Genomic DNA, 16,427 nt, shown 5'->3' with positions numbered 1-16,427 from the left:
GCGTAGGAAGTCCCGTTCCTGCAGGTACCTAAATTCATTTCCCCTCCAAATTTCTCCTCCAGCTCCCTCAGGCCAGAAAAGCTCCTCTCTATAAACGTATCCCCCATCCTCTCAATCCCTGCTCGCTGCCATCTCCGGAACCCTCCATCCATCCTTCCGGGGACAAACCGGTAATTATTACAGATTGGAGACCACATCGATGCTCCCTCCGCCCCCACATACCTCCTCCATTACCCCCAGACCCTCAGGGCCGCCACCACCATGGGGCTGGTGAAACACCGTGCCGGTGTTAACAACGCCCCCAAAACTGGTGCCCTTGCATGAAGCCGCCTCAACATGCACCAACACCGACCCTCCCCCCACCACCCACTTCCTGATCATGGCCATATTTGCCGAACAATAATATTTGCTAAAGTTCGGCAGCGCTAGCCCGTCCTCCCCGCGGCTCCGCTCAAGCATCCCTTTTTTTACTCGCGGGGTCTTACCCGCCCATACAAAGCCAGTGATCACCTTATTGACCCGTTTAAAGAAGGACCGTGGGATAAATATGGGGAAACACTGAAACATAAACCGGATTCTCGGGAGGACCGTCATTTTCACTGTCTGCACCCTCCCAGCTAGTGACAACGGGAGTGCGTCCCACCTTCGAAAATCGTCCTTCATTTGGTCTACCAATCAGGCCAAATTTAACTTATGTAGCCGTTCCCATTCCCGTGCCACCTGGATACCTAGGTACCGAAAGCTTCCCCCTACCACCCTAAACGGCAGTTCCCCCAATCGTCTCTCCTGCCCCCTTGCCTGGACCGCGAACATCTCACTTATCCCCATATTTAGTTTATACCCTGAAAACCGGCCAAATTCCCCCCGAATCCTCATAATGTCTTCCATCCCCTCCAGTGGGTCCGCTACATACAGGAGCAGGTCGTCTGCATAAAGCGAGACTCTGTGTTCCACTTCCCCCCGGACCAGCCCCTTCCAGCCCCTTGAGGCTCTCAGCGCAATTGCCAGCGGCTCTATGGCTAACGTGAACAAGAGTGGGGAGAGGGGGCATCCCTGTCTCGTCCCCCGATGCAGCCTGAAATAGTCCGATGTTGTCCTATTTGTCTGTACGCTCGCGACAGGAGCCTGATACAACAACCTGACCCAGTCAGTAAAGCCCCGCCCAAATCCAAATCGCCCCATACCTCCCACAGATATTCCCATTCCACCCGATCAAAAGCCTTCTCTGCGTCCATTGCAATCACTACCTCCACATTCCTACATTCGGGGGGCATCAAGACCACATTTAACAACCTTCTTACATTGGCCACCAACTGCCTACCCTTAACGAACCCCGTCTGGTCCTCCCCAATCACATCCGGAACACAGTCTTCAATCCTAGAGGACAAGATTTTAGCCAGCAGTTTGGCATCCACATTCAATAGGGATATCAGCCTATAGGATCCACATAGCTCCGGGTCCTGGTCCCGCTTCAGGATCAGTGAGATTGTGGCCTGTGACATCGTTGGGGGAAGCACCCCACGCTCCCTTGCCTCATTGAATGTCCTCATCAACAGCGGCCCCAATATCCCAGAGAACCTTTTATAAAACTCCACTGGGTACCCGTCCGGCCCCGAGGCTTTACCTGATTGCATGGCCTTCAGACCCTCCACTATCTCTTCCAACCCGATCGTGGTCCCCAGCCCTTCTACCAGCTCCCGTCCACCTTCGGGAAATTCAACCCCCCTAAAACGTGCCTCATCCCCTACGGCCCTGCTAGGGGTTCCGACCCATACAGCCTACTGTAAAACTCCTTGAACGCCTTATTCACCCCTGCTGAATCTCCGACCAGGTTCCCGTCCCTGTCCTTTACTTTCCCTATCTCCCTAGCTGCCTCCCTCTTTCGAAGCTGCTGTGCAAGCATTCTGCTGGCCTTCTCCCCATGCTCATAGATCGCCCCCCCTCGCCTTCGTCAGCTGCTCTACCGCCCTCCCTGTAGTTAACAAGCCAAACTCCACCTGTAGCCTCCACCGTTCCCTTAAAAGCCCTGCCTCTCGGTTCTCCGCATACCTCCTGCTGACCTGTAATATCTCCTTTATCAGTCGGTCCGTCTCTGCTCTGTCTGCCTTCTCCCTATGGGCACGTATCGAGATCAGCTCCCCTCTAACCACCGCCTTCAATGCCTCCCAGACCACCGCCGCCGAAACTTCACCTGTGTCGTTGACTTCCAGGTAGTTTTGAATACATTTCCTCAGCCGCCTGCACACCTCTACATCAGCTAAAAGTCCCACGTCCAGCCTCCACTGCGGGCGCTGGCTACTCTCCCTGCTAACCTGTAGGTCAACCCAGTGCGGGGCATGATCTGAGATTGTGATCGTCGAATACCCGTGTCCACTATCCCGTCAGTAAAGCCCTATTCAAAATAAAAAAATCAATCCGGGTGTACATTTTATGCACATGTGAGTAGAAGGAGAACTCCTTCACTCTCGGCTGCCCAAATCTGCATGGATCCACCTCCTCCCCACCCTCCCCATCTGCTCCATAAATCCCTTTAGCTCCTTCACCATTGCTGGTACCCTGCCTGTCCTTGAGCATGACCGGTCTAACCCAGGGTCAATGACTGTGTTGAAGTCCCCTCCCATGTCCAACTTATGCGAATCCAGGTCCGGTATCTTCTCCAGCATCCTCTTTATAAATTCCACATCATCCCAACTTGGGGCGTATACATTCACTAATACCACCTGCAACCCTTCCAGTTTCCCACTGACCATAATGTACCGGCCTCCCACATCCGCAAATATTCTTCCCGCCTCAAATACCACTCGCTTATTAATCAGGATTGCGACCCCTCTAGTCTTTGAGTCCAGCCACGAGTGAAAAACCTCTCCAACCCATCCCTTCCTTAATCTGATCTGATCAGTTACCCTAAGGTGTGTCTTCTGTAGCATTACCACGTCCGCCTTCAGTCCTCTCAAATGCGCGAACACGCCTGCCCTCTTAACCGGCCCATTTAGCCCTCTCACATTCCATGTGATCAGCCTAGTTGGGGTGCTCTTCACCCCCCCTCCTTTCGCTGATCAGCCATCACCTTTCTTGGGCCAGTCTCCAGCCCACGCCCCACGCATCCGCCGGCCCGCCCCCAGACAGCCTCCGCCCCTGACCTCCTTTCTGTCCCACAGCAAAAGTCCCTTCCCTGTCAGCAGAACATTTCTCCCCCCCTCTCCCCCTCATAACAGCAATATATAAACCATAAATATACAATCCACACTCATCTACCACTAATCTCTACACTAATACAATCACCATAATCTGCTCTCACTCACACTAGCTTCCCCACAGTCTTTCTCCTAGCCTTCTCCTCAACACTCTCCCAGAAGGCTTAGGATCGATGTTTTATATAGTTCAGCATCCAGCTCCCTCTAATGGTTGATTCGGACATAACATTGACCCTTACAGTTCTGTACATTTCTCAGAATGTCTCCGGACACAGAATGCTCCGCCCTTCCGTGATGCTGTGCTCCTCTCAGGCGGAAGTTTCATGGGTGTGAATTATTACAATATTTACAAATGTGGACTGGGCACCATGTTTGCAGTGGGGGAGTGGGAGGCTAAAAAACACTGAAAAACTGTTGAAAACTGTCGGGGGGATGGCTGCCCTGGTAGTAGTGGGTAGTGATTTGGTGCCCCCCCTTCAGGATCGGGGTGGCCTGGCTCAGACCACCATTGCTGCAATCTATCTTTTAAATACACTCCTTTGGTGTTACTTACAGGCCCCGCCTGCTCACACTGCTGAGTGCGGCCTGTGCCCTTTAAACGCTCAAGAGGCCTCTAGGTCACCTGGAAGCCCACCCAAGCCGTCCCTCCAGACACCCTCATAACCACAGCTGTATCCTCAAGGGGATTGGCGTGTCCAAGTTCAATCAGGAGCCCACCAGGTGTTGGCACTCCTCAGAAGTGCTGCCCCACTGCAGAAGAAGCAGAGGATCAGCAGAGCTCACGCCAACCAGAGGACACCTGCACCGCAGTCTTTGGAATCCTCTCTGGTTCTCTGCCCCTCTCAGGGCAGAGGCCTCAGCAGTGAGCCCACCACTCCGGATCACCAGCTGTCTCCTCCTGGTGAGAATGGCAGCACTCTCAGCCTCTGCCAGCACCACCCAGGCAATGTTCAGGAGGGGAGGCTTGAGCCTGCAGCCCATGCTGGGGAAGAGGGTGTCCTTCCGCTCCTCACTGGCATGGAGCTATGGGTCCACCTCGGACTCCGGGCCTCGGGGGGTGTAAGTCTTCTCTGAGCCATCTTGGTGGCCGCTGTGGTGTCTGGTAAGCGGAGCAAAAAACTCTCTAGTACTAACTCTGGCCCCGCGGTTAGAACACCCACTGGGCCGAGAATTGCTCGGATTTCGCGCCAGCAGAGTGCAGGCACATTAGCTCCACAAATAACGCCCCAAACGGGAACGCAGACCGCACGCGATTCAGTCCTGGCATCAACACTTTGTCTCCCAAATAGAGATTTCCCAGTGTCTCTCAAGTAATGATTCTTCATATGTGCGCCTCGGCAGCCAATCGTTGAGAGATGATTAGACCATGGGCACGGTCACAATTTGGCTCTCTCTGGTTTTCAACTCATATCTTAAACTTTCCAACGAAGATTACAATGGGGCTTCTGGCAGAATTTACTATTTTATAGCTCAGGTTTTGAGGCCAATTGTACTCCACTACCCCCCTGTACAGATTAATTCAGTTCAGGCTACAGATTAATCATTGGATCTTCAGGGTTTATATCTCTTGGTAATCTCAAGGGTAGCACAGCTGTCCTGGGAGCTGCAGTATTCAAAGTATTTTCATGTTAGATCCCGTTTAGCATGGTCCATTAAACAGGATGGCTTTTACACTTTACCACTTGTGGCAGGGGAGCACGTAAAGCCCAGGGGGTGGCTTCCTCTTCCCCACCCGACCTGTGTGAAAGTTTACAGAGTGTGGGGAAGGTGACTTAAGGGCTTCATCCCATGTTGCCAGTATTTTACCTGTGGCAGGGGGTAGGGCAGTGAGAGGGTGGGTTCACACAACATGGGAAGCTCAACAGCTTTGGCAGTGTGGGATGGTGTTAGGAACGGGATTGGGTCTACCTTTGAGGAAGCCCGGACCCATCAGAGACATTGCCCCCACCAAAGGCTACTCCCTCTTTAATATTATGAACCCAGATCCCCTCCACCCTCACTGCCCTTGTTGAAATCCAGAGCCTGGGTTTACCTGCAGGGCCCTTCAGTGCGGTGGGACTGCCTGTAGTTCCAGCAATTGCCACCACTCTTTGTTAGCGCTGCTGTGGCTACAGATCTGATTGGCTAGATGGGGACTTCCTCCCGAGTGAGGGGTGGAAGTCTTGTCGTAATGCTGCTCTCAGCATTAAATTATTGTGGGGCAGCCGCTGGGATTGTAAGCAGGCTCTCCCTCGCCTTTGTAGCTGGAAGAGGACAAGGACTGTGGTGCCCTGTAAAAACCATTGATTTCAGGCAGCAAGCCAGTGAGAGGGCAAGAAAAAATCTCAGGTTTTGATCAGGCTTTGATCAGGCTTCAAACCTCAGGTTGGAGCATCAGAGTTTGAAATGACTCAACAGCAGTGTATCAATTACTGGGATCTGACTGACAGATAAAAACCTCTTCTCTTCCCTGACTGGTTTTTTCCCACAGGTTTGTTCTGAAAGGACCACCCCCAGGCTCTGAGTTTGGAAAGGGTGAACATATTATTCGCTATGTGGCATATGACAGAGAGAGGAACAAATCCTCCTGCAAATTCACTGTCACGGTTTATGGTAGGTTACCGACCAAATACTTCACTGCCCTTCTTTTTAACACTTTCTGGAATGTGTGATAGGATGGCCAACAGTAAAAATCAAACTCAAAGATGCAATACGATACTTTGAATGCGAGTCTTTGCAGGTAATTAAGTCTACAGGTTCAGATAGAGCAACTGGAGAGAGGGATAATCCCAGGTTAAAGAGGTGTGAATTGTCTCAAGCCAGGGCAGTTGGTAGGATTTCGCAGGCCAGATGGTGGGGGGGTGAATGTAATGTGACATGAATCCAAGGTCCTGGTTGAGGCCGTACTCATGTGTGCGGAACTTGGCTATACGTTTCTCCACCAGGTACGTGGTACATACTCGTGCGACTCGGCCAATGTTGTCTACCTCATATGCTGCAGGAAAGGATGTCTTGAAGCGTGGTACATTGGCGAAACCATGCAGACGCTGCGACAACGGATGAACGGACATCGCGCGACAATCACCAGGCAGGAATGTTCCCTTCCAGTCGGGGAACACTTCAGCAATCAAGGGCATTCAGCCTCTGATCTTCGGGTAAGCGTTCTCCAAGGCGGCCTTCAGGACGCGCGACAACGCAGAATCGCCGAACAGAAACTTATAGCCAAGTTCCGCACACATGAGTGCGGCCTCAACCGGGACCTGGGATTCATGTCACATTACATTCACCTGCAAAGACTCACATTCAAAGTATTGTCTTGCATCTTTGATTTTGTCTATATGTATGTTTCTGGAACCCCCCTCTTCATTCACCTGAGGAAGGAGCAGTGCTCTGAAAGCTAGTGGTTCAAAACAAACCTGCTTGACTTTAACCTGGTGTTGTCAGACTTATTCCTGTGCTCACCCCAGTCCAACGCCGGCACCTCCACAGAACAGTAAAAATGACATTCGTAGGAGTTGTTCCGTTCAAATAAACCATCAGGGAAACAAACACTGGTGATAGTAAGAAATGTATAGTCAGTTCAACGAATGATGAAGGAAAAAAGAACGAGCGACTGAGAGTTTGGGTGAGCCGTGAAAAGCAGATAGATGGAAGCAGAAACAGTAGACAAGAGGAAATGAGATAATAGAAATAATATTGGGAAATGGAGCAGAGAAAGCCAAAGCTGAAATTCCAGTGTGCCCACTCCACTGGCACAAATGCAGCGCAGCAGATCTCCTCATAGTTCAAAGTGGAAGCTATGGATCCCAAATCCTGATAACATGATTTACATGGCTATCAGAGACCATAAGGGCCCTTAATTGAGCTGTCCGATCCGCTGGTGGTCCTGGAGCAGCCATGCGCTTGAATACTCTACTCCAAAGGGAGTAATTTGCTGAAATTTCAATGGTAATTGAACCTCTCAAAGAGGCCCAATTTCAAAGGCCTGGACAGCCTAGTGCACAACTATGTCAGTTCTTAGCTTCTCTTGATTCCGTTGACACTATTGATTGGTATAACGGGCAGATTTCCAAAGAGAGGCGGAAAATTTACCGACGCACACAAAGATGGGAGACTCATTCACTGCTTCCTCTACTAAGATTTATACTTATAAGATGGTGGCACTCTTTCTCAGTGAGGAACTGCTCTACGGTAGATGAAGTTAGAAAGCAAGCAGGTGAGATTGGGGTCGCAGGCTGGTGCATTTCAGTTTGATGTTAATTCAAAGCAGGCAATTTGGTAATTAAGAACTTTACTGTCATAAATGGTAAAAAGCCTATTTTATGCCTCTAATTTTGTTTGTACTTTATCCCTTTACTTTCCTGATTGCTGACACTTGCTGGATTAGGGCTGTGTTACAACCCCCAAAGTAGCTAGAATCTACATTGTATCATATTCCCCTCCTCCACCTTGGAATACGAACTCCCTAAGTGATTAGGGGCAGAGCTTCCTCCCAATTGGAGGATCCCCCATGGGATATAAACCCCGGCCTGGGAACAGGTGGGGGAACAGGACTCTGAGGAGGAGTGGAGAGTGAGAGAGTTATTGTATTGTGGAATAGTAGAATAAACCTTATTGTATCCCGTCTATCTGGCTACATGTGGGGCCCTTGCTTTCGGTCACAACAGGCTGCATAAGCTCTGGTAGCTATTCGGGGTCCCACCCAAGTAAATATTCTTCATGTGCGAGGCTCTGGAGAGAGTAAGAATGAGGTCCAGCAGGCCAGTTTGATCAATAAGTATGTCCTCAGTCTGCACTCAGCTGATTCCCATATATTCACCCTTCCCAGCAATGAACAATCTGGAGTAGAAGTCCTGCACATTTCTAGCACTTCCAGTACTGAGTACTTAGGCCAATTGTCGTGCCCGCACTGTCTTGGAAAGCATGAGCTGGCTCAGGACAGATTAATGATCGAACATGGGATTTACTTGTTCTGTATCACTCATTTGTAACACCAGGCAGAGTATTTTATCCACTGAGCTATTAGAGAGCCTTACTGTTCGTGTAATTAACATGAAGCTGCAAATTATTGCTGATTTTAATGGATGAAGTCTTAACCTGACAATCCTCTGTTGCTTGTTTAAAATGACTTGATTAATACGCTTGCAAAAATGTTAGACAGAGGAATGTCATAAAGCTAAGAATGCATAACCGCCCTTATGATAAATAACCTTCTGGATTGTTCAGTGTGGAGAAAAGAAGGCTCGTTGGGGCTCTAACTGAAGTATCCAAGATAATTGCACCCCAGTGATGCATATGAGATGATTACAACGCCTATAGATCTCAGGCTCAGATACATAGGCAAGTTGACTGTTCAACTGTGAGTGGTAAACATATCAGACAACTGCCAGGGAAGGTGGTGGAGGTGAATAGTGTACTAGAGACATGGGAGAGTGTGGATTGACTATTTTTTCAACATAGGTCACATAGACAGCAGTGATCTCTTTATCAATCACCTGTTGTGCATCTGCATTGTTTCTCACTGTAACATTTGAATATTCATCTATTTCTTGATTGCCAGTTAGAAGATGCCCTCTTCTGAAGCCACCAGTCCATGGTTATATAACCTGTACGTCTGCTGGGAATAACTATGGGGCGACCTGCACTTACACATGTGAGGGAGGATATGAGCGTCAGGGAACCTACAAAAGAGTGTGTCTGTTTAATCGAAGCTGGTCTGGAACGACACCATCTTGTGTATGTAAGTAGATTTCTTGGATGTTGCCAATGTGACACTGAATCCATCCACAGGGGATAAGCATTCAGGTGTACTCAGTCTGAGGTCTGTTTGCTGTTTGCAGCACAGCAACCAGCAGCCAATTTAGAAACATAGAATTTACAGTGCAGAATTTGAATTTAAAACAATATTAAAATTATTTTAGTCCTGATACAGCAAGAGGTGCCTCTGATCTGGTAGCTCTGTGTCCAAGTCCTACCCCAGGATTTAATGGCTAAGGTGGTGACAGGTCAGCAACCTGTCCCAGGAAATACAAACTATTGGAACAGACATGAGGACATGAGTATGTGCCTCACGTCTGCCTCACATGTCTCTCTGTAGGCATGGAAGAGATTAATGAATGGATGGAATGTAGCAAGGTCTTGGAGCTCCTTTCTCCATTCTGGGAGCTGCATAGGAGTTTATTGATGCTCTTTTAAGGCATCACCAGGAAGTTTTTCAGTAGGCTTAATGAAGAAACAATCTGGTACAAGGACTCTAGGAGCAGAACCACACTGACCATCACAGTGGGCCCGGAATGCGCACCATGATTCGGAACTGGATTGCCACTACACAGAATTATGTTACTTAAGATACTCAAATCTGGCAGAGGGAAAGAAGAAACTTTCATCCTTTTCACCTGGGATACTCTCAAATGTAGATTTTAGAAGTGAGCAGCCATAGTTACTACAAACTTGCATTTGCACTGTTATGTTTCCAACAAAAACACCCCCTGAATGATTTCTTGGTGATGGTGAGGAGACTCTGCCCGAGTGAAACGTAGATGAAAAAGTGTGCAGTTAGGAATTTGGTTCAGGTGAGAAACTCAGAGCAGATGGGGAAAGGGCAACAGCTTTTTATACTTTAGCCTCCACTAGTTGGTGAGTTTTCTTCCTTTGTCTCCAAGCTCAGTGAGTGCCACTTTCTATTTGTGTGGGCAGCACGGTAGCACAAGTGGCTAGCATTGTGGCTTCACAGCGCCAGGGTCCCAGGTTCGATTCCCCACTGGGCCACTGTCTATGCGGAGTCTGCACGTTCTCCCCGTGTCTGCTTGGGTTTCCTCCGGGTGCTCCGGTTTCCTCCCACAGTCCAAAGACATGCAGGTTAGGTGGATTGGCCATGATAAATTGCCCTTAGTGTCCAAAAAAGTTAGGCGGGGTTATTGGGTTACGGGGATAGGGTGGAAGTGAGGGCTTAAGTGGGTCGGTGCAGACACGATGGGCCGAATGGCCTCCTTCTGCACTGCGTGTTCTATGTTCTATTACTGAATAGGTGAAAATTATTAACAAATTGACTAATTGAATAAAGAAGATTGGCTAGAAAAGGCAGGGCTGGTGGTGTCCCGCAAGCCAAAATGCGGGGATCCACGGAATGCACTGCAATCGCTGACAACCATATCAGCAGTGTCTGCAGCTGAGGAAGCTTTGACTTAGAGCCGCTAAGCAGGGGCCTTGTAGGGCATCAGGGAGGAGCGGGGTACCTGGATACTTAGTTCCAGGAGGCAGTCACAACCCTCGGTTTAGGCAGAGTTGGTAAGTGGTCGCACAGATACGCACAGTCAGCCATTTTAGATCGGCTCGCTAATTGCTCTCTCGGCCTCAGCGATCACTTCAAATGATGCCAGGGAGAATCAATGGTGGGATATATCCTAACCTTTTTAATCATGTGGCTGTGGAAGGAGTTTTTTGTTCTGGGAAGAAGTACTACAGTCAAAAGAAAGAGACAATGTGGGGGATTTTCAACCGCTTTCCATCTGTTTGTTGCCTTAGAAATGCATGACCCACTGGGGAATATCAGTTGGAACATGTGCCACATGCTTCACATTTCAGGCAGCTTTTAAATAAGTTACCAGCACCTCTTGTCCAAAACAGAAGGGAGGTTGTTCAAAAGGATGACATTGGACTCTGCTTCCCCTCTCTGCATGTTTTTAAAGGTACCTTGCAGCTAGAACCTGTCAGTCGGCAGTTGGGGCCTGTGTGGAGCTGTTCTTCACTTTTTAATTGCAATTTTCATGTCCCTCTTATCTCTTTAGCCTCTCGGGGCTTCACCAACTGCATTTGAATTGTCGTCTTGGGAGGCTTGGGTTAGCATACAGTACAAATGTACTATCTATGAATGGGTAGTATCAATTATCTTTGGGAATCAGCACATGAAGAGTCCTTGTATGTGTACAACTGTTCCTTCATGACTAAATCTTTCCGAGGGTTGGTCACCTCAGTGTACTAGGCAGCTGGTTCGTGATGCAGAGCGAGGCCAGAAGTGTGGCTTCAATTCCCGTCCCGCCTGAAGTTATTTACTTATTTTTAAAAATATTTTTTTAATTCTCCTTTTTCAGATTTTCTCCCAAATTTACACCCAACAATAAACAATAATCAGTAATGAATGTAATGTCAATCCCCATATCAATAACACCAATTCCATCCTCCCACCAAGCTGAAGGTATTGCCTTCTCAATCTTGCCCCTCGTCTGGTGTGGTGACCTTCATGTTAAATCGCCACCAGTCAGCTCTCTAAGGGGAGGGCAGGCTCTGGGACTGTGGTGACATTTTTTACTGTATATTACCAGATTTACTTGATAAATTCAGCATAAATTCAATCCTATCAGTAGCTGAGCATCAGATAGGAAGGACTTTGGTCTCCTCTGCACTCACCTCCCTTGGCTGTCTCTTTACATACAGGCTGCAAAACAGACAAAACATGTAATGTGTGCGAACTGGGAGGTAATATTTTCTTCCTTTCATATCATTGCAGTAATTGAGATTAATGTTGATGTGAATTCAGTGGCCGCTCTCTTGGACCAGTTTTATGAAATGCAGCGACTCCTCATCATATCCTCTCCAAGTGCATCTGATAGATACTACAGTCTGCAAATCAACACGCTGCAGGTCAGTAAATGGGACCTGATAGTCAATACAGATGAGCAGGGGTAAAAACCTTCTAACTATATTTCTATCTATTCCTTACAGGTGTAGTTGCATCTTGCAACAGTAACAATAATCATTTTATGTTGCACATATATGAATTTGTTTCTCACTAGGATTTAAAATGGACTGCTACATTAACCCGTGGAATAAAAGGGACAGTAGCAATGTGGATACAAAATTGGCTGAGTAATAGGAAGCAGAGAATAATGGTGAATGGATGTTCCTTGGGCTGGAGAGAGGTTTGTAGCAGGGTTCCCCTGGGGTTGATATTGGGACCCTTGCTCCTCCTGATCTATACTAATGATTTAGATCTTAGTGGTGTGCGGAGGAGAATCTCAAAGTCTGCGGAAGTTTTAAAACTTGGAAGCATTGCAAACTGTGAGGAGGACAGTGTAGAACGTGAGAGTGACACAAGCAAGTTGGTGGAACGGGCAGATAGGTGGAAGGTTAAGTTCAAAGCAGAGGAGTATGAGGTGATTCATTTTGGTAGGAAGAACATGGAAAGACAATATAACATAAGGGGTACAGCTGTAAAGAGCGTGCGGAAGCAGAGGGACCTGGGTGTACATGTGCATAAGTCATTAGAGGTGGTAGGTCACATGGAGAGGACAGTTGTACAGTATCCTAAGTTATTAATAGTGACATAGAGTACAAGAACAAGGATGTTATGCTGAATTTATACAAAACTGGTTAGACCTAAGCTGGAATCGTGTGTACAGTTCTGGGCGCCAAGCTTTAGGAAGGATGTGAACATATTGGTGAAAGTGCAGAAGAGATTTACAAGAGTATTTCCAGAGATGAGAAACGTCAGTTATGAAGAAAGTTTGGAAAAGTTGAGATTGTTCTCCTTGGAGAGGAAAAGGCTAAAAGGGGATTTTATAGAGGTGTTCAAAATCATGAGGGGGCTGGACCTGTCCCATGCACAGGTGGACATTGTCGGGGCACTGCAGAGAGTGGCTAAGCCATTGAGGAGCATCATTGATGGCATTGACATCATGGTGCAGACAACGGGGAGGCGCCAGGACCGGCGGAGCCAGATGAAGCAGAGACCTCTGGAGTTCATTCCAGCTGCTCCTCTGCCCCATGGAGACCACAGGACCCTACGGTCACTGCCAGGGAGGAGGAAGCACTGGAAGCCAACCCAGGGTTTGCCACCAAGGAGACGACTGCAGTCTTCAGTTCTTCCGAATCTCTTCACCCCCCTCCCCCGACCCTTCTTGACACCAGCGCATCTCAAAGGCAGCAGTCAGAACAGGGTGGCATAGCGATGCCAGTGACATCGGTAAATTGGCTGGCGTCCTACGCCTCCAAGCCCTTCACAGGACGTCTGTCAAGGGCACCAAAGGCCACAGGGTGTGGAAAGCAGCAGGCTGCCTCCACTGATGTGCATCCTGGGGACACACCTAGACGCTGCAGTAAGATCAAGAAGATTAAGGATCACTGAGTGGGCACTGGATGAGGTGGGAGGGTGGTGTCATAATCTGTAGCTACGGGGAATGGAAATTGACGTTACGGGTGGCAACATAAGCCTCGTTATATCAGGCCTCGGTCTGCGGCCTCCGCACTGGTGTCATCAGCCAGGACCTCAGCGGGTATACCTTATCTCCCGAGAGCCAACCCATCATCCTGGGGTGGTCCTTGAAGATGCCGGGAATCTCCAAGTGCCCACGGATGTAGCTGTCATGCAAACTCTCTGGGAAGCGTGCACACATGTGCATAATCCTGGGATGTGGTCGCACACGAGTTGAACATTCACGGAGTGCAAACCCTTCCTGTTAATGAATTCCCTGATGCCCCGGTGCGTGCAGGGTGACATGCGTACCATCAATTACTCCCGAGACCGAGGGCACCCAGCCATGGTGGAGAATTCTGCAGCCCGAGCATTTTGGTGGGTGTGGTAAACCACTGGAGTATATAATATGTGTATTGTGGTAAACTGCTACTGTATTACACTGCCTGATGGCTCCGCCTCCCCTCGGGCTCGGTATAAAGGTGGCTGGTCTCCGCCTCTGCCCCAGTTCGGGATCAGAGGCCAGGGGGCTTTCTGGTTAGCTTATTAAAGCCTCAGTTACGTTCACTACTCGCCTTGTGTTCATTGATGGCACATCAATTTAATAAGCTAAATTTCTAAGATGAATTCATCGCACAATCCTGAACGCCTGGAGCTGGACCCACAAGCAGCCGACCCCACTGCAACATTCGAGCACTGGCTAAGCTGTTTCGAAGTGTACCTCAGATCATCCACCGAAGACTTCACCGACCTCCAAAAGCAGCAGATACTCAACGCACGGGTGAGCCCGCAAGTTTTCCTTCTCATCAGGGATGCCCCCTCGTATACGGAGGCGATAATGCTGCTGAAGGGACAATATGTAAAGTCTGTAAATGAGGTGTACGCCAGGCACCTTCTTGCCACAAGGTGACAACGCCCTGGAGAATCACAAGCCGAATTCCCACATGCCTTGCGGGTATTCGGCCGGAACTGTGCTTGCCAGGTGGTATCGGCTCCCCAACACACGGAGCTGTTGATCAGGGACGCCTATGTCGCAGGCATTAAATCGAACTATATCCGCAACGATTGCTGGAAGGGGGTATACTCGGCCTCCCAGAGACAGTGCAGCTCTCAAACCTGCTGGAGATGGCCTTCCAGAATATGGAGGCCTACACATCTGACCACGCGGCATCCTCGTGGACCTCGTGGGCGCTGCCATCATCTGACTCGAGTACGGCGCAAGCCTGTGTCGCGCAGCAGCCCGCCAACGCCGGAAGCCTGAAGTGCTACGTTTGTGGCCAGGGTAAGCATCCCAGACAATGCCGCCCTGCACGGAAAGCGACTTGCAACGGGTGTGGGAGGAAGGGCCAGTTTGCGAAAGCCTGCCAGGCCCGATCTCTCCTTAAAACTCCTATGCCCAGCAGTGCTGCCTGCTGCCTGTCAGGGCCGCCCCCAACTGCCGCGCCATCCACCATGTGCGACTCGTGTGCACTGCCATCTTCGCCGCCATCTTCAATTTTGCCCGCCACGCGTGACCCATGGGGGCTGCCATCTTTGACACCATCTTATACTCCACCCGCCACGCGCGACCCATGGGGGCCGCCATCTTTGACGCCATCTCCGATGCCACCCGCCACGCGCGGCCCATGGGGGCCGCCATTTTGGGACTACCGCCGCTACCTCCGACCGCCCTACCCATCACCTTCCGAACCTCGCTCGACCAGTCCCGGCCTCATCACCTCACAGAGTCTACGATGACTGTCCGGATCAATGGGCACGAGACGGCCTCCCTTTTTGACTCCGGCAGCACAGGCAGCTTCATACACCCAGATACGGTAAGGCGCTGCTCCCTCCCAATTTTACCCGCGACCCAGAAAATCTCCCTGGCTTCCGGGTCACATTCAGTAGAAATCCGGGGTTACTGTGTCGGGACCCTTACGGTACAAGGCATAGAGTACACTAACTTTAAACTCTACGTCCTTCCCCATCTCTGCACTGCCCTATTACTGGGGCTCGACTTCCGGTGCCACCTCCAAAGCCTTACTTTAAAGTTCGGTGGACCCCTGCCCCCTCTCACTGTCTGTAGCCTAGCGACCCTTATGGTCGCCCCACCCTCGCTCTTCGCTAACCTCACCCCGGACCGTAAGCCCGTCACTATTAGAAGCAGACGATACAGAGCCTTTATCAGGTCGGAGATCCAGCAACTCCTACAAGAGGGGATCATTGCGGCTAGTACCAGTCCCTAGAGAGCCCAAGTGGTGGTCGTCAAGACTGGGGAGAAGCACCGGATGGTCATCGACTACAGTCAGACCATCAACCGGTACATGCAGCTCGATGCATATCCCCTCCCCTGCAGATCTGACATGGTCAACCAGATTGCTCAGCATCGAGTCTTCTCCACAGTTGACTTGAAGTCTGCGTACCACCAGCTCCTTATCCGCCCGGAGGACCGCCAATACACTGCCTTCGAGGCACATGGCCGCCTCTACCACTTCCTCAGGGCTCCCTTCGGCGTCACCAATGGGGTCTCGGTCTTCCAACGAGAAATTAATTGAATGGTTGACCAGTACGGGCTGCGGGCCATGTTCCCGTACTTCGATAATGTCACCATCTGCGGCCATGACCAGCAGGACCATGACGAAAACCTCTGGCACTTCCTCCACACCGCTAAACTCCTGAACCTCACTTACAATAAGGAGAAATGCGTTTTCCGCACAACCCGCCTAGCCATCCTTGGCTACGTTGTGGAAAACGGAGTCCTAGAGCCCGACCCCGATCGCATGTGCCCCCTCCTGGAACACCCCCTCCCCCACTGCCCCAAGACCCTGAAGAGATGCCTGGGGTTCTTCTCTTACTATGCCCAGTGGGTCCCCAATTATGCGGACAATGCCCGTCCACTTATTAAATCCACCATTTTTCCCCAGGGGGCTGAGGCCCGCCTGGCCTTCAACCACATCAAGGCAGATATTGCCAAAGCCGCGATGCACGCTGTGGACGAGTCCATTCCGTTCCAGGTGGAGATGCGTCGGACTTTGCTCTGGCCGCTACCCTCAACCAGGCGGGCAGGCCCATGGCTTTCTTCTCCC

At 50.0% G+C, this 16,427-nt stretch overlaps 1 protein-coding gene across 2 annotated transcripts in view; it reads left to right on the top strand.

Annotated features, from left to right (window-relative positions):
• The window catches only part of srpx2 (sushi-repeat containing protein X-linked 2), a 122,646-nt gene that overhangs the window by 90,279 nt on the left and 15,940 nt on the right, over positions 1–16,427 (top strand). For both annotated transcript variants that reach the window (XM_072505360.1, XM_072505359.1), the window contains 3 exons: positions 5,665–5,786; positions 8,734–8,913; positions 11,680–11,813. In XM_072505360.1, the coding sequence (XP_072361461.1) occupies positions 5,665–5,786; positions 8,734–8,913; positions 11,680–11,813 (436 nt within the window). The remainder of the gene's footprint in view (positions 1–5,664; positions 5,787–8,733; positions 8,914–11,679; positions 11,814–16,427) is intronic.

Source organism: Scyliorhinus torazame, chromosome 5 (genome assembly GCF_047496885.1).
Source record: "Scyliorhinus torazame isolate Kashiwa2021f chromosome 5, sScyTor2.1, whole genome shotgun sequence".
In the NCBI taxonomy this organism is placed as follows: Eukaryota; Metazoa; Chordata; class Chondrichthyes; order Carcharhiniformes; family Scyliorhinidae; genus Scyliorhinus; species Scyliorhinus torazame.
Note: the sequence above shows the minus strand (reverse complement) of the source record. Positions and strands in the feature narration are given on the sequence as shown.